The sequence below is a fragment of the Trachurus trachurus genome (assembly GCF_905171665.1).
Source record: "Trachurus trachurus genome assembly, chromosome: 17".
In the NCBI taxonomy this organism is placed as follows: Eukaryota; Metazoa; Chordata; class Actinopteri; order Carangiformes; family Carangidae; genus Trachurus; species Trachurus trachurus.
This window is the reverse complement of record NC_139900.1, coordinates 11,488,579-11,509,427: the sequence shown is the minus strand read 5'-3', so window position 1 is coordinate 11,509,427 and position 20,849 is coordinate 11,488,579. Positions and strand designations below refer to the sequence as shown.

The window sequence follows — 20,849 nt, the reverse complement described above, 5'->3', positions numbered from 1 at the left end:
TGAAATTTATCTAAAGAAAAAGTTAATTTTTAGGTGATGAGTCTTATTTAAAGTGGAAAGAGATTCGTTTTGACTAGAAATAAGACAAATATTCTTGGAAAGATTTTGAGTTTTTGCAGTGCATCTGTTGTCTGTATGTTAAATCACTTCTACAGCATCTTTCAATGATGTTTGTGAAGGAAAAATCCACACATTTGAAAACACAAACACAGTCACGTGTTGGAAATCAAGACCATAATCAGGTAATAAATATAGATATCTTTAATTGCATTTCATTAGTTCAAGAATGCCACAAGTTATAAATACCACAAATCTGCTTTGAACATGCCAAAACTTCCCAAAAGACTTAAAACAGGTTTAATACAAAGTAGGTACAGTCTTCCATCTTAAAAGGATACACATTTCAAAATAAAAGCTTCTTTTTTTCTTTTCTTCTTTTTTTAAATGTATAATTTTAAAAACACAGAGTAGCATAAGGCTTGGCTACTAAAACAAAGCCCACAGGGTTAGTGGCAAATGCTAAAAGTCAGAGGGAGGGGTCGAAGAAACAACGTCAGGAGAAATGTTCACCGCTCACCGTTTCAAAAACACAAGTGATCAAACTTCAAAGTCGGACACATTTTGTATGTGAAGGTTGTTGTGCTCTTCATGTTCTGCTGGCAGGCGTCTCGCATTTTCCTTTTGATGTGTTAGAAGATATAATGTGCCATATTTTTTTTTAAGTCCACACAAAAGCCCTGACCTTAACATAAACCTTCAGCAAAAAGACAAAATAAAACAAAATGAACCTACAGAAAATTGGGTGCGATTAATTCTATAATCTCGTCCTTCCTCAGCCTCAAGACTTCAGCTTTGACTTCAACATGTAACAACAAGACAGAAACATCCGCTGTGCTACGTTTCTCTTACTGCATTAACTCCACAATAAAGATGGAAGAAATTATAACTGTGATCGATTTCTATGAACGAACGAAGGAGGGCTGAAAATGTGCATTATCTCCATACTGGTCCATAACAAACTGCCAAATCCTCAAAATTCAAAGCCACTATCCTCCTCTATGAAACACAAACATCCCCTTCAAGCAGGGTTTTTTTTTTTTTTTAAATGAACATTCCTTAATTTATGTATTCGGAGCAAATCCGCAATAAAACACCAGACAAAATTGAGCTTCCTGAGTCATTCAAATACTACGCAAAATCTTCCTGCACTTCTTCTTTCTCCCCTCCTCCTCACACAGGGAGTCTCACACATTGCTTGTCTAAAGTGTATCTGAATTCAAAGGAAAAATGTCAAAACAAAAAAATAAAACATTTAGAAATGTTCAAATGAAGGCAAAAATCATGTGTCTGTAGCTTTTTACTGTCTTCATTTCCCTCTGAAAAATGCCAGTAGCACACATCGAAAAAAAAAAAAAGAAAATGTCCCTGTGAAAAACACCAATCCCTAAAAGACTACATTACCCATCTCTCCTTGCATCTCCATCCCACTTTAACAGGATGTGGAGGAGCGGTTGTTGGAGTCGAGTTCGATCTCTATTAGTGCTAAACTACAAGTCGTCGTGGACTCTCTTCTACTGCATGTCAGCTTCTTAAACTAGTTTTTTAGATGGATTGTAGTGCAAAACATTACAATTTATACAAATGTTAAAAGAGCCGTCCATTCCAGCCACTTTTAATACTTTAAGGCAAAAAGGAAAAACAAACTGATATGATCACCACCACAAAACCCACCTTCTGCCGGCCACAGAAAATCTGCACCTTGTCCAGTCATTACAGCAACACACCGTATTTACATCATGTGCTTTTGTTTACCTCAAGTCAACTCGTCACTTGGTAATAAAACCTATTAATAAGAACATCTAACTACTGTACCAGACCCAGATTTTAACCTAAAAAGCTGAAGAGACATACCGTTATCCCTTTTCTGTGAGCTAGAAAATGCCGATAACAGAAACATCAGGGCAACTCAGACAAAACGTCAAACACAGAGTGCAGTATGCGTGCGTGTGGTGAGTGAATGACGAGTGAAAACAGGAAGAGAACAAGCTGTAAAGGCCCTCGATTAATCCTCCTCCATAGAAAATGTGCAACTGCTACCAGAGGGCTCTCGAGCTTGAAGGCACCTGTGGGGGGGGGGGGGGGGGCACGGCTAGCCTAAACGGTCCGAGGAAATGAGGTAGTCTGGGTCAAGTGTAGACAGAAAGGTGGTAGGAAGTGGGTGATTCGCCAGGCCAAAGTGTTAGTGTGGCGCATGTCAGAGTGTACAGTTACAAAAACAGAGGAGAAGGAGAAGAAACAGGGGGAAAGATAACACTGGTGGTTAAGGAAAGAGTCCATGCATTTGAACAGCAGCGGTCAATAGTTTCCAAACTGCTGCTGTGTCCTGCCCCCTAGTGGCCAGATTGATGCTCTGCATGTGAGAGCTGTATACTGTATATGTGTGTGTATTTATGTGTGTATGTGTGTGTTTGTGTGTGTGTAGGATGTGTAGGGACTACTCTGAGTCTCAGCAACAGCGCATGCGAGGTGGAGGCAACTCCGGAGGCACTTCCGGTTCAGGCTGCAGAGACAGGACGCTGTTGGAAAGCTCCTTGTTGGGAACCTCCAGGGGCATCTGTTGTATCAGGAAGAGATAAAAGTCAGAAAACACAGGGTTAACGTGCTCAACGTCCAGACAGCAGGTGACTTTATTTTGTGCAGAGAAAGTCTCATTGTGTAGAGATAACAAAGTTAAAATCTTCCAACTACTGTAGCCGGAGCAGGAGGGCGGAGTTCGTTAAAACCTCATCGGATCTTTATCAAGAGACTGTGAAACACACTGTTCAAATCTGCTGCTCTGTATTTTGCAGTATTGTTATTTAAGGTGTATATAGGTGTATATAATCAACTAACTACCACAAAGGCATCAAAAGATGATAAAAAAGAGAGACATTTGAAATCAGATAATTTACAATAATGTCGACCTTTCAGTGAGGATAATTATGACAGAAGAGTTGTGTTGTGCTTGTGTCCTACTCAGTGTATTTTTGAAGTGACTCATTATAAACTGAGTGAAACACAGTGAACACAGTAATTATCTCTGCCTGTAAAAGGTCTTGTTTTGTATTTTTCCACTTGTTTGTCATTATCAGAAATTAGGCTGAGTTACGTGTCCATGTTTCTGTCTAATGAATGCGTTACCGGTCAGTCTGTGGGTGAATTTCTATTCCTTTCTTAACCCTCAATCTCAAAAAATGTGCACTCCCGCGAAGTGCTAGTGCTGTCCCGATTCTCCGAATGTTAAGTTGAGGGACAACTTGGGAGCAAGGGCTACCCAGAATGCAGTATTTTCTTTGTTAATAGACATATAAATATTACAGAAAACATTTTATTATCTTAGTTTAGGCCCATTTTATGGATTATTTACCTCATTGTTGCATAATAACATTTATTTTTTATTTTACAATCTTTTGTCAATAGCCGGTCGGTGCAGACAAGCCATGTTGCTATCGTTTAGTTACAAAATGGTCATTTTCTCGGTGGTAATGTAGTTGTTAAGTTGTTTTATCAAGATACAGCCTACGTTTGTGGTGATAATGTTATAAGATGACCAGGCTAATGTCACCTCCCGTAGCCGCAGAGTTATCTACCGATAGTTACAGCTGGTGTTTACCTTTCAATAAGCCGTGGTATGCGGTGACTTTCATCTGAATATGTCTGTGGTTGTGGTATTTATACAGATTATTTGTACAGATTATTAAATAACTCAATTATAGGCTACAAAAAAACACTAATAACCTAAGTAATAACTGACAGATAGCCCACAACAACTTCAAAAACATGGACCTGATGGACCCGTCGATGATACCTGCGTTTGTGGCTTATGATTAAACTGGCAGGGTTAACAGTGCAAATATAAAAAAATAATAAACTAATGCCAAACCCCCCACAGTCTGAAGACGTATCTGCATGTAAGAGGTGTCCCTTAAGTCACAAAATATCCCTTTAACACTTGGTTTTGAGGGCTACTCAGATTGAGGGTTGAGCTTGAGGATTAAAGCAGATATCAGCTTCGCGGCCGTTTCGGCTAATGCTGCGTTCAAGGCAGGCTTTTGAAACCGTAAGTTACAGCTTCAAGTCACAACTACGACTTGGTAGCGTTCCAGGTAACCCGTAGCTCGTGTTTTTACCATCCTGTTGTCTGTGAAAGTTCCCTATAACGGCCACTCGTAACTTCCGACCCGTGAACTCGTACCAGATCGAACTGGTATGACTTCACAGGAAGGAAAAACACAAAGTACGAGTTTCTTTGAACGCACCATGAGTTAGCAGCCCCCGCCCTTGTCAGGCATCAATTGGTCCTCGTGCTACGTCACCACATTCACGCGCATCCCTTGGCTGCACACACAGCCCTTCATGCCGTTCTCTCTCCTCATTGGATAACACTTGTATCCCACAAGGAAAATTTTCTCCTCGGGTTACAGCAGAGCAGAGTGACGGAGAGACTCGTGTTTAGGCTGAAATACTTCATGTAAGTGATTGCTGACGGAAAATAGGACTATTTAGGAATTATATTAACAAAAACATTCCACTGATATCTGCTTTAAGATAGGAACTGGAATTCACCCTTAGAGTGACGATGTGTTTACTCCTATTTTTCGGGGACAGTGTTAAGGTGGATTTAATTACATGTTTAATCTATTTTTCATCAGACAAATTGTGTGAAACTTAATGATACTGCAGACAAAGACAAAGACAGGGCAGTGCTGACTGTTGAACCAGGAGCAGCTGTACTAACCACAGGTAACATGTTTACAGAAAACACAGTGGACGTGAAAACACACCGACCTTGCTAAGAATGTCGTCCACAAGCTTCAGGAAGATCTCGTCCACGTTAAAGTTATCCTTGGCGCTGGCTTCGCAGAAGCGCATACCACTTATTCGAGAGGCAAACTGTAACACAATAAAGTGTGAAATTAGCAGCCGAGAACAACGACACCGTTTCATAGCAGCAGAAATATAATTAGGAGGAAAGTGGAGTCTCACAGTCCAGTAGTATATTAATATCTAAGTGTTTTATCTACAGTAATGTGATCACGTCTGTCTGTGGATTGTGCTGGAAACAAGAGGCAGCTGAGTTAAATCTAATGTCACATATCACTGTGCTTTGAACCTTTTGAATCTATAGAAAACACAGATGTGGTTCTGTGATAAGGTGAAAGTCTGCAGCTGTGTGTTGTGTGTTGGACCCACCCTCTCTCCCTGCTGTCTGGAGATGATACGATCCGTCTCACAGTCCAGCTTGTTCCCGACCAGGAGGAGCTCTGCTTCCTCCGAGGCGTACTGACACAAAACAGAGCAGAGAGGAGACGCGTCAGGAAATCATCAAGCTCCCACTTTATAAAAGTCAAACCAGATCACTGCAATGAAAACTGTCCAGCTCAATGACTGTGTGATGAAAGAACCAAAGGAGAGCATCATTATAACTAATGGCACTTAACAGTTGCATAACTGGGAATCACATGCACCATCACTATTCATCATCATTATTGTTTTTGTCTGATTTTATTTAATTTATTATGTTTGTTTTACTGTTGTTGTTATTATTATTATTATTATTATTATCCTTGTTTTCAGGAGTAATTGTTCCTTGCTGATGATGGTTCTATGCTTTTATCCTGACTGTTGTATCTCACTCTGAAAAGCAGATAAGGTTTTATGTTTTTTTAATGTTGTGACTGTGTTATTCTTACTTGTTCTGTAAAGCACTTTGTAACTGCGTTTTGAAAGATGCTATGGAAATAAAGTTTATTGTTATTATTATTATTATTATTATTATTATTATTATTATTATTATTATTATTATCACTAAATCCAAGCATCAGATCTACCAGGCTCTGTCCGAGTAGAGTCCAACCAGGAAATTATTGGTAGTTCAATATGCTGCTATTGACGTATATGTCAGCTGATAAATAACACAGACCTGAAGTACAGAAATATCTAAGATACAGTATGTTTTGAAATAGTGTCACCTTTATGTGATTAATCCAACACAGAGCTGTAACAAATGTATCATCCAGGATACAGCATAAAAACTAACTTATTTTTCTTAATTAAAGAAAGAATTGTAAACATTAAACATAGAGTTAAAAGCAAGAGCAAAGAAGAATAAAAAAGTAGAAGAAAAGAAAATAGATAAAGTTCTTAAAAAGAGCTCAGCCATAAGCATGCCCTGCCCAAGCACACCTCTTCCAACCGTGCCAGACCAAACACTCTATAGAAGTGATTGCTGTCGGAAGATAGAACTATTTAAGACTTATATTAACACAAATATTCCGCTTACTTCTGCTTTAATGTTTATGTTTTTTAAAGAAATTACAGGAATCCTAATCAAAATGTTAAACACTGATGTTATGTAACCAAATGTGATCCACTGTGTTTTAAAACTTTGTAACATCAAACTGAGCATCAGGCTCAGACATCCAGTGTTTCTGCAGAGCGACACCTTCAAACAAACCTCCAGTATTGAAGTATGTTCACAGGGTTGTTCCCATTAGTGGGTTAAACGTTTACGTGGACATTAGTGCTAGAAACATGGCGGAACCCAGACAGCAGTTCTATCATTGTCTAGGACAAATAGGAGCCGTCTGACACAGGAACAGGAACACACACACACACACACACACCCAAGGACAACAGTGAGTTTCATTAGACGAGACGTTTTTAGAAAAACCAGCCCGTCCACAGTTTGTTTACCTTGTCTATCATTTTCATCCATTTGGGAAGGTCGTCAAAGGTCTCCTGCTTGGTGATGTCATACACCAGCACGATCCCCTTGGCCCCTCTGTAGTAGGCTGAGGTGATGCTGTTGAACCTCTCCTGGCCGGCAGTGTCCCTGACAATAAAGAAACAACGCCCAGTAAGATTCAATTAGCATCCACTGATCAACCCAGTCACAGCAGTAATGTGAATCTGAAATAAATACTGATGGATTTAAAGCATTTTCATAAAACAAAGATGAATAATATGATTTCATTTTAAAAAAGGAGGTTTATTTTCTTAATTTTATTACTGAATTTAAGCACCGATTCAAGGTCAAACAAACAGGGCAAGAATAATCAGCTTCTAGTAACATGGTAACAATAAATCAATGTATATACTGTATATATGAGATTCAAATTTCTTTATTCGCCATTCATTCTTAAATACTCAATCTCTTTATTAGCACCCATAATCATCATCATTTTGTATCTAGCTGTGAAAATTTGAATCTGAAGCCTTTTTTCCCAAAGTGAGATAATCTACAGAAACATGCAGTGATGTAATGATCGTTAACTTTACTGTAACACTTGATTGAAATTGATTCTCACACACTGTTAACATAGCCGTTAACAGATCTAATAAGGTTAATAAAGCCTCTTGTAGGCACCCGTAGCTCACTGGGATATAAACAGACAATTAACAACACTATATTGTAGTAAACACAACTGTAATTAATATCAAATGAGCTTTAACAGCAGAAGTCGCTGCATAGCTATTGAAAATCCTGCATTATCACACACACTGTAAATTGCAGCTACACCAGAGTGAGTTACAAGCTATTTATCAAATGTTTAGTGTTACCATCAACTTAAATGAAATAGTTTTTCCATTAAAAGCCATGATGGCAGGTTGATCAGACACCTGAAATTAGATTAATACAAACTCATTTTGATTATTTTGAGATAAACTCTTCATTTAAAGATATGAAAATAAGGCTGTGTGGCTTTTTTTTTTTCAGGATTTATTATGATTCAGTTGATCATGTGAGTCGGCATCGTGACAAGCGGTTGGAGCTCCACTCGCAGTGCGTGTTACTGTACCTTCAGCCAGCTTAGTGTCTCTCTCTCTCCCCGTTTCCCCCTGTGAGTCACAGTCAGGCTTATGAGCAGGAGAGCGGACAGAGACACAGCAGCAGCAGCAGCAGCAGCAGCAGCAGCAGCAGCAGCACAGTGTCAGGGTTAGGTGATGGAGGAGCTTGATGCGAGCAGTTCGGCATGAGAGACAAGACACAGTGAGGACGAGGACGGCCTTCCTTGATCGGACAGGAGGTCGGGGACGGGACGGGACAGAGGAGCGGGACACAAAACGGGCAGATGTGATGATGTGGAGGAAGGAGTGAGGAAGGGAGGGAGGTGGACGGGATGGGACGGGGCGTTAGTGAAGAAGGTCAGATGTGTTAGTGAAATAAGCAACGGCGTTCCCACGGCTTCATCCCCAAACGCTCACAGACACACAAAAGGCACAGAAGCTTTCCTGACTGTAATCCGAGGCATGTTAATCAGCCTATCAACCGTTGGACAAGAGCACTGACTGGATGTTTCCAAAATCTTATTAAAGCGTAGTTAGAGTCACAAGACACAACAAGCAAAGGGCACGGCTGAATCAAATAACATCACTGGTCTGGGTCAGGACTTCTGAACTGCTGCACATATTCTGAGTTTCTCAGCAAAGTGAATAATATTTTCTAGGCCTGCAACTAATCAGGTGTTTGGTCAATAAATGTTAAAAAATGTTGAAAAATGTCAATCAGTATTTCCCAAACCACAAGATGACGTCCTCAAATCTCTTGTTTTGTAGAAAAACCAAAGAGATATTCAGTTTATTGTCATAAAGGAACAAAGAAACCAGATATATTCACATTTAAGAAGCTGAAATCACAGAATTTGGACTTTAAACATAAACTACTACTCAAACCGATTATTCGATTATCAAAATAGTTGACGATTAATTTAATAATGGATTATTGTTCGATTAATCGATTCATTATTGCAGCTCTGAATATTTTAGAATAATCACGTGGAACAAAGAGACAGTTCAGTCACATTATAAAGCAACAATGAATGACACATTATGTCTGACTCTTCAGTGACCATTTGGTGCATTAGTAAATATTTAATGACATTTTAAAGAATGTGGACACTGTAAGAAGAAATGTTTCTCTCATTATTGTGCATAACCTTTTAAGAGAAATATGTTGATAACTTATTAGTCCTTTTAAAGGATAATTCCAGGCAAATTCAACCAGGGGCTGTCGTTTCCTAATATTTTCAGTCTAAAAGAATCAAACTGAAGACTTATAATGTCTCCTGTTTTGCACTAGTTCTCTGTCCTCACATCGCCACGGCAGCGTTTAATGGGAGCGAACAGATCTTAGGCTGTTTAGGCTGTTTACATCCCACAAAACGGCAATTTTTTTCCCACAGATAATGGCAGATGGCTATTCAAACATACACAGAGGGGCTTGTTTACTTCAAGAAAGCCGACATGTTTGTAAACGGAGCTATAATACAAAGTCTCGCGGAGTCTCGAGCGAGAGTCAAGTTGGCGGCTCACTTTGTTTACTTTTTTGTTTTATCAACTCGGAGGAACAAGGTTTTCGTACAGTAAGAGTATGTCTGAATATTATTTATTCTACTTGTAAACATACTGAATGCTTCAACTTGACTCTCGCACGAGAGGAAATTCATTCTTTTAGACTTTAAATATTAGGAAACTATAGCCCCAGGTTTAATTTGCCTGGAATTGCCCTTTATTTGGACCATGCAGGTGTAAAAGATCAGAAGTTCCTTATGAATGACTGTCCTTATGGTTCCTCTCTGAAGTACATGGGACCTCTGGTAAACCTGCCGGGGGGGGGGGATTCACTGGGCGTGGGAATCCCACACCAGCTACTGATTTGGTTTAAATGCAGAACCAAGTCACGGGTCTGGTACTGCTACCTGTGTCTGGACGACTGCAGCGTTCAGTTTCAGTTCAGTTAAATCGACATTTTGGAGCTGATGTTTGTGTTGCTGCTGAAATGCAATGTGTTACACAGAAGGATGATTGTGTTATTTAGTCCACCCCCATTGAGATTGATATACTGTTATAACCTTAATGAAGGACGATCTAATGCAGGACTGTTACCAGGTATTAGGAGCATGATTTCACATTTGGGTGTGTATTTATAAATCATTACAACACTACAGGTGATGTAGATGTGAAGGTAACAAACTACACCATCACCTGTTGATGACATGACAAACATGGGTGAGTATGATGAGTGTGACAGTTTGATTCTCACTGAAACAACATGCTGTTTGGATAAAATAGCTGATTTAAAATAAAACTGTTTTCAAGTTTTGAACATTTTAAAAATGCAAAACAATAATGTGCTATTACGTCAATATATTTGATCATTATTAACAAATGTATTGTGTTTTATTTGGACATGCCTCACCTACTAAACAAAGCTGAGATGCACCCACCGCTAAGCCACCAGTAGCTTTTTGTTAGAGCAGTTTGCAGCATGACAGAGGACAGAGGAAACGCTCCGTGATAAGACAGACGGAGGAAATGAACGATGTATGTCGGGGAGTAAAGGAACTGGAGTCTTGTGTGCAATTACTCACCATATCTGTAGCCTGATCTTTTTCGCTCTCAGCTCGACGGTCTTGATCTTGAAGTCAACTCCTGAGAGCGGGGGGAATCAAAAACACACATGTGAAGATGAACATTTATCAGGATTTCATGTGTTGTTTTGACAGAACAACCAGTGTCAGTACAGTTTTAATTACTACCTTGGTTTCACATTATACTGCATGAAGAGATCTGACTTCCCTTCTTGCCATTAAAGGCCAATTATAATTCTGTCTTGGTTCTGGTTTTACAACATTTCTATTTGAGAAGGGCAGGTTTCCTTGGTGTGGTAGCTGCTGAACAATGACTGAGGAAGTTGCTCATACTTGGGTCGTACTTTTAAAAGCTGTGCAGGATGATAGCAACCACCACCTATGATCTCTTAGGAGACAACACTTTAATCCAGACTTTCAAAATATTCCCTTCGTTATCTGTGAGAGAAGGTGCACACACACACACACACACGAATAGCAACATGCAGCTCACACAACCTGCGAGCTGTGTCACTATGCAAAGACAGGCACAAAATGGAGCTCTGCCACGGCAGCTGCCCGTGTGTGTGTGTGTGTGTGTGTGTGTGTGTGTGTGTGTGTGTGTGTGTGTGTGTGTGTGTGTGTGTGTGTGTGTGTGTGTGTGTGTGTGTGCACCTATTTTTGGGATTGGACACTATGGCAGTGTGCTGTGTTGGTCACAGGGCTGTTTACCCAGTTCCACACACAAACAAACCTCATGTATTTTAAGATAGGAGCATCAATAACCGCGGCACGACAACTTTAAACAAGCCGCCGTTCTTGTTTTCAAAGTGTTACGGTACGATTGATCCATAAGTTACAGTGGTACTGGTTGTACTTCTGTTATGTAGAAGTATGTAGTGTGTCTGTGTCATATGAAAAATTGCAGTTCAGAGATGGCATCCGATGGGGCATAACTATATCCTCATCTAATTACACAAACAGGGTCACCAGTTGTAAATAAGATTACACCATTACAGAACAGCTGCAGATCCAGTGCCACGATAGTAACATGCTGCCAAGTCTCTTCATTACGTTTCTGGGTGCAGCAGCTCCTATCTATCTACTTAGATTTACAGATAGTGACAGCTCAGAAACCCTCAGTGTAAAATATGTAGACAACTGTTATAATTAATCTGAGAAAAAAACTTGATATTATGGGATTAGGCTACCTCCATCAGCTCCATATAGCTTCTCCTGTACACACATAGCCTACACATTTAACACCTAATTCCTCCTCAAGCACAAATAGTAGATGGTTTTGACCATTTTCAAGACCATTACTGTATTCAGTGCCAGTACTCATAATAATCACGTGGCTTGACATTTACATTATTGCTCAGCTAAAAATAAATGTTAGGTTTATATAAAATCTATACCATATTTCATTGAAACAAAGTTTGGATTGAGCAGAAGAACCTGCTGAAGTCTCCTCCCAATGTTGACACTGGTGCGACCAAGTGGGTTTAAATGCAAGCATATACTTTTGTAGATCAATTTAAATTATCTTAAAGTTATTGAATTACATTACATAAATCAAAGTGAGCGAGTGACAGAAAGAGACATTTGCGGTTAAAAAAAAAAAGATGTCACTAGTCTGCAGCTGTGGTCCTGTAGGCCTACAAGACCATGAAAATGTGGTCTCAAGAGTACTACAACACTACTTCCAAGGATACAATATGTGCCTCTTTTTTCTTAGTCTGTTTCACTGTTTTTATTTGTTACCCTTGTTTGTTTAAGTTGAGATACATATTAAATATATATATACATTTATCATAATTTTAAACTGAACAATGCACAGTCTCTTGTTTACCTCTGTGTGTTTGTTTTCAATATAAATTGAATAAATAAATGTTGTTTTGGACATTAAAGTCCTTCTTCTAACAACCTAAAATAAACAACATCCACCCAAACAACAGTCCACACCTCAAACTTGCGCTGTGTTGTGTCAAATTGACCGTCTATATTCCTGTTCAGTCCCATTACAGTGTGAAATGAAGGACAGTGTGTTCACAACGTCTCTCCCAAGGGAGTTTAGTCATCCTGCATCCAGTAAATAGACGGAGCCCTGCTGCTGCTGCTGCTGCTGCTGCTACTATGTCAATACAAAGTTGCCACACACAAAAAAAAGAAAAGAAAAGAAAAGAAAAACACGTCCTGTAAAACGCCTCCTCTCCTGTCCTCACCTACTGTCGACTTGCACGCTTCGCAGAAAGTGTCGTCTGTGTATCTCTCCATGAGGCTGGTTTTACCGACACCACGGGAGCCGATGATGATAATCTGCAGTTTGAAGTCAGCGGGCCTGGGAGGCATCTTCCTGCGGCGCGACTGAGCCCCCAGAGCGGGAGACGAGTTCGCCGAGCCGCCGCCACCACCGGCGGCCCTCCGCGGTATGTCATATCTGGGGTCCATCCTCAGTTCGTTAAAATCCCGACATTTGTCACGACAACACGACTTTAAAAGGTGTTATTCAGTCGAAACGAGGCGCCACTTCCTTCCAACTTTATTTGTTTCGTCTCTGTGGAAGTTTGTGAAAGTTTTCTGTCTCTCGCCGACAGTTGTTGTTGTTCAGCCATTAGACACCGAGCCGTCATGACGTCACCGACCACGCTATAAAACACTTCCGTTTCCGCCGCAAACTCTTATAAACGTATAATTTTTATTTAGGCTATATATATATTTTGTGTGTGTGTTAGCCTACTTATTTGTTGATATATTGACTGTAACAAAATGACTGTGGAAGAAAAAAAATAGCAAGTAAAATGTCAACTGTTCAAAAATCACTGCTCCTCACTCTTGAGGGTCCACTCCCAACTCCCCTCATCAGAATTAAACCAGTTACTCTATAACTTCATTAAAATGTCTGTGGATATTGTTTTTGTTTTTCAGTTTTGCATACTTGCCTAAAAGTGATGCAAGACCCTGCAATTAAACAAAAGTTTTTTGTTTTTGTTTTTATCACATTTATATTTTCCTCTGAACATCTAAGCATCTCTAGGTATTATAAATGCAGGCTTATGTATGTTATCAGCAAAATCAATTATGTGAAATATTAGTATAAAATATGACTGAGTTTTAACTAACAAACAGTACATTCCGCGTAATCTGCTGTTATTTAATCATGTGCTTTGTTGATTACTTATAGTCTTGTGAAGGAGGGGTAGATTAGGCTACCATTCTTCTTCTTTTAGCTCTTTTACATTCAAGATTTGAGATTTTGTGTTTAATTATTCTGTTCATGTCCAATTTATATGCTAGTATTTCTTCTTTAGAAAATTAATTTAATGAGTTGAGGGAACTCACACCAAACCTAGTTAGAACAACACAGTTATAAAGAGTCTGAAACATTTTCACAGACATTTTAATTTGAATTAGTTTGAAACTAATAAATCTAAAAGGGACCTATGTGTCACTGTTCACTATCAGCCAATAAGCTTCAACATGTCAGCTGTACTTGGAAGTATCAGAAACAGACAACAAAATTGCTATTTGTGATATCTGTATCCAGATGTACACTAGAGATACTGGTAAATGACTTTAATGAAAAAAGATGTGCATCAGTATTTGCATCAGCACTTGGAAAAGACTAACCAATACTATTAAAGTCCTGTGTGGTGTGGTGTGGTTTTGTTGTTGTTGTTGATGGAATATTTCATAGTAGTTTTTTTTTTTTTTTTTTTACACAAAAGATACAAGATAAAGCCCTGGGGGGAAATTCAAAAACCAAAACAACAGAAGAGGGGGGGGAAATCAAGTTCCATAAGTAAGAATAACAACAGCACATACATACTGTACAAGAGAACAATAAATAAAACAATCAAGTAAAAATAAACACGCACTAAGTAATATGTGCTCTAATTATTAATTGTGCCAAACAAACAATTGGGCTTTAACTTTTTTTGTTGCTGCACCTGCATCTGTTTCTGTTGGTTTGGTTTATTCGCGCTGTCGACACTTTTTTGTCCTCGGCGGCGCCCGTAGCCTGCGACATCGTGTGACGTCGCGGCTCGAGGAGGAGGAGTCAGTTCCGTGTTAATCCAAAAACACCGAGAGGCAACAACATCATTTAGCGATTTAACGACAACAAATTCATTATTATCCCGTCGACTTCAGCGACAGTATGGCCGCTCAGAAGATAAACGAAGCCCACGAGCACATGGCTAAAGCGGAAAAATGGTGAGTTAACGTAAAAAACGCTGTTTATTTCCTGACAGTTTCACCCACTGGCGGTTAGCTGGATATTAAGGCCACTGAGGCTTTTCCACCAGGAAGGTGATGCGACACAAACCACGTTAGCTAATATTATGTGTTACTATCCCATAAATGACAATAAACCTACATTGTTTTTGCTTGTGTCTGCAGTTTATAATTCATATTCATCATTTTATGTTTTCGTAGCTTAAAGACGAGTCTGACAAAGTGGAAGCCCGATTTTGACAGTGCTGCATCAGAATACGCCAAAGCAGGTACCATAAATCAGTGTTTTGCTGTACTATAATCAATGAATTGAACAGTTATCCTCCATTTTACTAATTGCTTACTGATTTTATCATGCTTTTTTAAAAATATATATATAGCTGTGTGCTTCAAGAATGCCAAGCAGTACGACCAGGCAAAGGATGCCTACCTGAAGGAAGCTGAATATCACACAGAAAACAAGACGTATCCTCTCTGTGCTTCACCCTAAAGCCCCAAAACAAGGTGTTAAATGATGTCTGAGTCAGTCTCTAATTTCCTTAACTTTCCCTTCAGGCTTTTTCATGCTGCCAAGTAAGTATCTCCATGTTATAACCCTGATATTAAAATTACTAAAGCACTTGTTTCATTCTAACTCCTCTTCTTCCTCATCCTCAGGGCTATCGAACAGGCAGGTATGATGATGAAGGTGAGCGCACTGTCTGTGTTAACAGTGCTGAGGTTGTTGGCGGCAGGTAGATGGAGCAGATTGATTGGTAACTTGACTTGTGTTTGCACTGCGACAGGAGCAAAAGAAGATGCCAGAGGCCATCCAGTACATAGAGAAAGCCTGTATGATGTACATGGAGAACGGGACCCCGGACACCGCAGCGATGGCTCTGGACCGGGCTGGAAAGTAAGAAAAACAACATCTTATACTGCACATTGAGGCATTAAATCAAGCAGCCAACATATCTTTCTTTTGTATATTCTGTGGATTGATTGCAATCGTGTTTATTTCTCCTCAGACTGATTGAGCCCATAAATCTGGAGAAAGCTGTGGACTTGTATCAGAAAGCAGCCGGCGTCTTCGAGGTAACAACGAGCTGCTGACAATAACCGAATCATTTACTGCTGCTTTAATGTCATTGAATTAAATACGTCCTTGTTTTTCTGTCTGAAGAACGAGGACCGTCTGCGTCAGGCCGTTGAACTGCTGGGCAAAGCCTCCAGACTGCTGGTCAGGTTAAAAAGGTAAAAGACAACGACCGAGGAGGGAGTTCACATTAATCACCACTTGCTGCCAAAGAGCAGGTGGTGGCTTTTGATCAGACGCAGTGTCTATTTTATTATTATAGTGATTATTAATGAGGCGAGCGCTGGTGTAGGAAGCAGAACTTTAGTTTAGAAATGTTGTCACATGAGATAAAAGGTATTTGGGATGATGAGCTTGGTAATTTTAATGCTGTTTATTCTATTCAGTCATTAGAATAGTTTTTATTTGAGTTGGCATTTAACTAAAGAATAAAACATTATAAATAAATAACAAAGCTTCTTTGATGAATTAAGATCAAACAATGTGCAGAAATTTTCAAAATAGCTGAGCTGTGACTTGTATCTTCCCTATATCCTTTTTCAAAGTATTAATGCATTTATATTTAGATATTTGTTTATTACGTGATTGCATGAGACTGCAGTTCATGCACCTCGTCATTTCTCTCTCTGTTTTTGTCCATCTACCCAGGTTGGATGAAGCAGCAGTTGCTCTGCAGAAGGAGAAGAACATGTACAAAGAGATCGAGAACTTCCCCATGTGTTTCAAGGTGCCTCAACATTTAGTTTAAAAAAAAATCATTAAATTCTCCTTGCAAATTAATCAAAATGTAATGTGTCACTGCAGCATTTTCAGTGTCATGAACAGCCGGAGTAGTTTAGTGGCTCGTGGCTCGTGGGTGCATCACAGCAGCAGAGATTGAAAATGCTTCTGTGACGATGCAACAAAATAAACTGCACAGTCATCAGAAAGCAAGCCAAGTGAGCGCACAGCAAATATCTGTCAGTTGGATGTATCATCATCATCGAGCCGCGGACTGGAGTGTTAAACAGCCAGAGGACATGGGTCCATATCCAGATTAAAAGGGCATTTCACCTCTGACTATCTACATATAGATGGAGACAAGACATGTTTATGGAGCTTGTATCAAATTTACATGTTGGTGCGTTTCTCTCTTTCCTCAGAAAACAACTGCCCAGGTGTTGATTCATCTTCACAGAGGAGACTACGTAGCAGCTGATAAATGTGTCAGAGAAGCTTACAGGTATGATAATTAAAACTAACTGACTTTATTTACTGATGACATAACGTAACATAACACCCTGCTGCCACTCAACACTGAGGGTCGTGACACGAAGCGCTGTTTGATCTCCTCCACCAGTCTGCCCGGCTACAGCGGAAGCGAAGACTGCATTGCCATGGAGACGCTACTGCAGGGCTACGACGAGCAGGACGAGGACCAAGTCTACCGCGTGTGCAACTCGCCTTTACTGAAGTACATGGACAACGACGTGAGTGCGGTTTATGTTTTTTATCTCTCCGAGGCGAGTTGTCCGTCTGTCCTACTCTTTTGGACAAGATATCACAGTAACACTTTGTTCTTCAGGTTTAGCAGAAACGTTCCCTTCGTCTTGATGTTAGTGGTCAAAGGTTCGAGGTCACTGTTTTATTTATTTATTTAAAAGGAGACATATTATGCCCCTTTTCCACAAATTAGAATAGTTCCCAGGTGTCTTAAAGACATGTTAAAGAGTCTTCAAAAAGTGATATTTCCATAATATGTCCCCTTTAACCTTTATTTTAACAAGGAGGTCCATTGAGAACAAGCTCTTTTTTAAGGAAGCCCTGCAAAAAACACAATTCAAAACATAGATTACAATGCATCAATGCAATACAGTAAGTACAGAAATTTAAAGTGCAAAAAATAATAGAGGACCAGACTAAGAGTTGCAGGGACGAGGCTGAATACTCGGACCGTGACGCTGAGTAGGCCTTCTAAAGCCTCTATTGTGACCTAATTTACAAACTCAGAGGAGCTAATCATGACAACATTTAACACTACTGTGCAATAAGATAAAATGATGGTCGACTTCATTGTGACATCATAACGTCACGCTTCTGGAAATGATTTAGTGCTGTAACTTTAGGAAGAGGAGACGATGACCGTATATCATCGGCTTGTTGGCGGAGGGATACGACCTGTGAGGCGGTAAATCTAGTCCCGGTTTTAAAGTGACTTTTATTCTATCAACAGAGTGTCAGGGAGTTGGCGTCAGTCTGAAAACACACTTCAGTTTTATATGTTAGATGGTTTATTAACACATCAAGGTCTGTATTTATGGTCTGTTGAATCGGAGTCTCAACAAACAGAGCTGGTGGCTCGTCTGTCCCGGTCTCTCCAGGGACATTTGTTATAAATTTGAATTTGGTTTCAAAGATGAGCTAATGGGATGTTGGTGGCAGGGTGTCGAAGGTCAAGGGTCACTTCTTTTGACCCAAAACACATTTTTGGCCATAACGCAAGAATTCAAAGGACCATTAAAGGACAATTCTGGTCATTTTCTAAGTACTGTAACGCTCTACAGCTCTAGGTCCCCGAATGCAACCATAGGAAAAAATCTGAGAAAAATATGTGCAGACCGGACTGCTTTTTTCTCCATCCAAAATCTATTTTTTTCCCTCCTAAATCCATGTTTTCCTCGCGTTTTTGTCTCTGTTGATATGGAAACAGTCCCGAGCTCGACAGTCGACTAGTAAGGTCTACCCAGGAAGCTAGAGTAAACAGAGCTATGTGATAAAAACACAAAGTTAACACTGCTCTCTCATATTAACAGAGTTATGCACACTTAGTGTTGTGTGATAAGGAACTGGTGGATGTTGCAACGCATTTGTAGTGATATTTTGAGCATTATATAGAGGCCAAAGTCGCAGTTAGAAGAACTGCCCCCATTACTTTGCTGTTTAACTGCAGTGTAGCGCAGCTAGCAGGAGGAGAGCTAGGTCCGGTCTGCACATATTTTTCTCTGATTTTTTCCTAGGGTCGCACTCGGGGACCTAGAGCTGTAGAGCGTTACAATACTTAGAAAATGACCGGAATTCTCCTTTAATGACACTAGTTTTTTTTTTTATATATAATTGTTTTGTCTTTATGTAAAAGCACATTGAGTTGCCTTGGTATGACATGCGCTATATAAATAAAGATGCCTTGCCTTGCCTAGTGTCAAATAAGAGAAAACATGTGATACTTTATACCTATTTATCTTCATATAGAAAACATTAAATTGTATTGCATTGTGAAATATATTTGACAACTGGTCCAAGTGGATGATTTAGGTTTCCTATAAGATTTGGCCTCCGTTTCTGGATTAAACTGGTGCTCAGCTACTGGCCATCTTGTTTATCGTCTGGTGGATCTGGTGGATTGATTTTAGGGGGGGGTGGGTTCACACGAGTGCTTCAGTGTTAATGTTGCTGCACTAAGAGCTGGTTGTTGTCTCTAGATTCCCTCTGTTTTCTTCTCTATTTATATTATATTTTGGTTTATTTGTTGGTGTCTTATGTGCGACTGCGTTTCATGTGGATGTGATTTATCCCTCTGGTTCTCTGGTGTGTACCCTAACCCTTCTGTTCTAGTGCTGTCGGCCTGTTTTTGTATTTACAGTCAGATTTGATCAAAGCAAACATCCCTGTGACTCTTATTAGATTTTGATGTGAAAGTTTCTGGACTGCAGCACGGAAATACGGCGTCACCTTTTTCCAGCAGAGTCTCACAAGTTCAGTCCAACGACAAAAACTCAGTGAGACGCCGCCTCTGAAACTGTGGTCTCTGTTATTCACAGCAACAAACCGACTGAGAAAATAAGTTTTGAGTTTGTTTTTTTGTGTGTGTGTTTTTTTTTGGGAATATCTAAAATCTGATGACACATTTTATCCTCACAGTACGCCAAGCTGTCCATCTCCCTGCGGGTACCCGGAGGAGGAGGAAAGAAGAAGAAGGCTGCCGCTGCTCCACAGGGTGGTGCTAGTGGGGCGCCGGCCGCTAAAGAGGAGGAGGATGATTATGAGGGCGGGCTGTGTTAGCCTCCAGCCTCCAGGCTACAGGCTGCAGCACGCTGACTCTACCCATCTCCTGCTCCACCACTGCACCCTCTGTGTACGAGTCACAAACCTTGACAAAACCCCTCTGAGCTGTGAAGCCCGGGCGGGCGACTGTTTTGATCTTTATTGTGCAAAAAATTAATGGTGAAACCCCCCCACCCCAACAGTTACAGTCGGTGTTGCAGAAGAGTCTAAAGAGTTTAAACAGCCTTTTAATTTGAGTTTCTTTGAGGTGGATCCTCAGTGTAATGGGAAAAAAAAACACTCTTCAATGTTCAATAATGTATGAAAGCCTGTTGTATGTAAATGTTATCTTATTTCTTGTCTCTGTGAAGCTGTACATTTTGCTGTTGTTGCCTGTAGAGAGTTTACTATAGTTATATTCAAAGCAGAAATACTTTAAGAAATATGTCTAATGAGTTGATCGGTGTATAGGTGTTTTATTTGTACTGGGTTAATTTATTCAGTATTAATGGCTACAGTCAGTACTGGAACAATATGCAGTCAGCCTGTTAATGCATGTTTGGATTAATGAAATGGTTCTTGAGAACCAGTGCTGGTTCATATTACTGCTTTAAAACTGAGTCACTCTCGTCTACTTCAACGTAAAGCGCTTATTCATGACAACTGGAGAAAAAATTTAAAAAAGGAGCCGACCGACTCCTGGTGACGCAGCTTGTAGCCAAATCGTAGACCGTTTTCATTCGTCTACCTCGAGGTGTGTGTCGTCTCCACCTTAAAAACAACAACCTGTCATCATGGCTGTGTCTTAATTTACAATCCCCACAGTACAATCCTCAAATTAAAGCAACTATAACACGAAAAAGGGACCATGCAGTGATTTCTTCTCTTTATTTAACGCTGACTTTGTGTATCAGTCGTTCATGTGAGGCGCCTCCTCTCTATAAAAGAGAAGATTCAAATGCCAATTAAAAATATTCTCATATCACTAAGAGTAATAAAAGGGACTGTTTACATTTATTTATCTGTGCTGCTGCCCACTTCTTGTTTATTCCTCAAAAAGCAAAAATCTCCAAACTTTGCACATGCATCAATAAACATTTCCATCGTGTGGCATTTTATGGTGTCTG

General features: G+C 39.9%; 2 protein-coding genes across 2 annotated transcripts; one reads left to right on the top strand and one right to left on the bottom strand.

Annotated features, from left to right (window-relative positions):
* Positions 1-246: 246 nt before the first annotated feature.
* On the bottom strand, positions 247-12,874 carry rab12 (RAB12, member RAS oncogene family). The gene is made up of 6 exons (XM_083992098.1): positions 12,617-12,874; positions 10,413-10,473; positions 6,736-6,874; positions 5,233-5,322; positions 4,828-4,932; positions 247-2,614 (listed from the first exon to the last, which is right to left on the bottom strand). Exons 1-6 carry the CDS (start codon positions 12,840-12,842, stop codon positions 2,507-2,509), a joined length of 729 nt encoding a protein of 242 aa, XP_083848224.1. The 5' UTR covers positions 12,843-12,874; the 3' UTR covers positions 247-2,506.
* On the top strand, positions 12,715-20,821 carry napgb (N-ethylmaleimide-sensitive factor attachment protein, gamma b). The gene is made up of 13 exons (XM_083992096.1): positions 12,715-12,820; positions 14,412-14,606; positions 14,829-14,896; positions 15,008-15,092; positions 15,183-15,200; positions 15,285-15,315; positions 15,413-15,522; positions 15,635-15,701; positions 15,790-15,860; positions 16,351-16,429; positions 16,845-16,924; positions 17,042-17,171; positions 19,600-20,821. The coding sequence occupies exons 2-13, from the start codon at positions 14,551-14,553 to the stop codon at positions 19,738-19,740; spliced, it is 936 nt and encodes a 311-aa protein (XP_083848222.1). The 5' UTR covers positions 12,715-12,820; positions 14,412-14,550; the 3' UTR covers positions 19,741-20,821.
* Positions 20,822-20,849: the final 28 nt, after the last annotated feature.

Bases quoted from the DNA above. Each gene is read 5' to 3' on its own strand.
- rab12 (XM_083992098.1), bottom strand. From the start codon at position 12,842: ATGGACCCCAGATATGACATACCGCGGAGGGCCGCCGGTGGTGGCGGC. The intron at 10,474-12,616 runs GTGAGGACAGGA...CCCCGCTCTCAG, and splicing joins AGCGTGCAAGTCGACAGTAG to GAGTTGACTTCAAGATCAAG. The intron at 2,615-4,827 runs GTCGGTGTGTTT...CTGATACAACAG, and splicing joins TGGACGACATTCTTAGCAAG to ATGCCCCTGGAGGTTCCCAA.
- napgb (XM_083992096.1), top strand. From the start codon at position 14,551: ATGGCCGCTCAGAAGATAAACGAAGCCCACGAGCACATGGCTAAAGCG. The intron at 14,607-14,828 runs GTGAGTTAACGT...ATGTTTTCGTAG, and splicing joins ATGGCTAAAGCGGAAAAATG to CTTAAAGACGAGTCTGACAA. The intron at 16,430-16,844 runs GTGCCTCAACAT...CTCTTTCCTCAG, and splicing joins ACTTCCCCATGTGTTTCAAG to AAAACAACTGCCCAGGTGTT.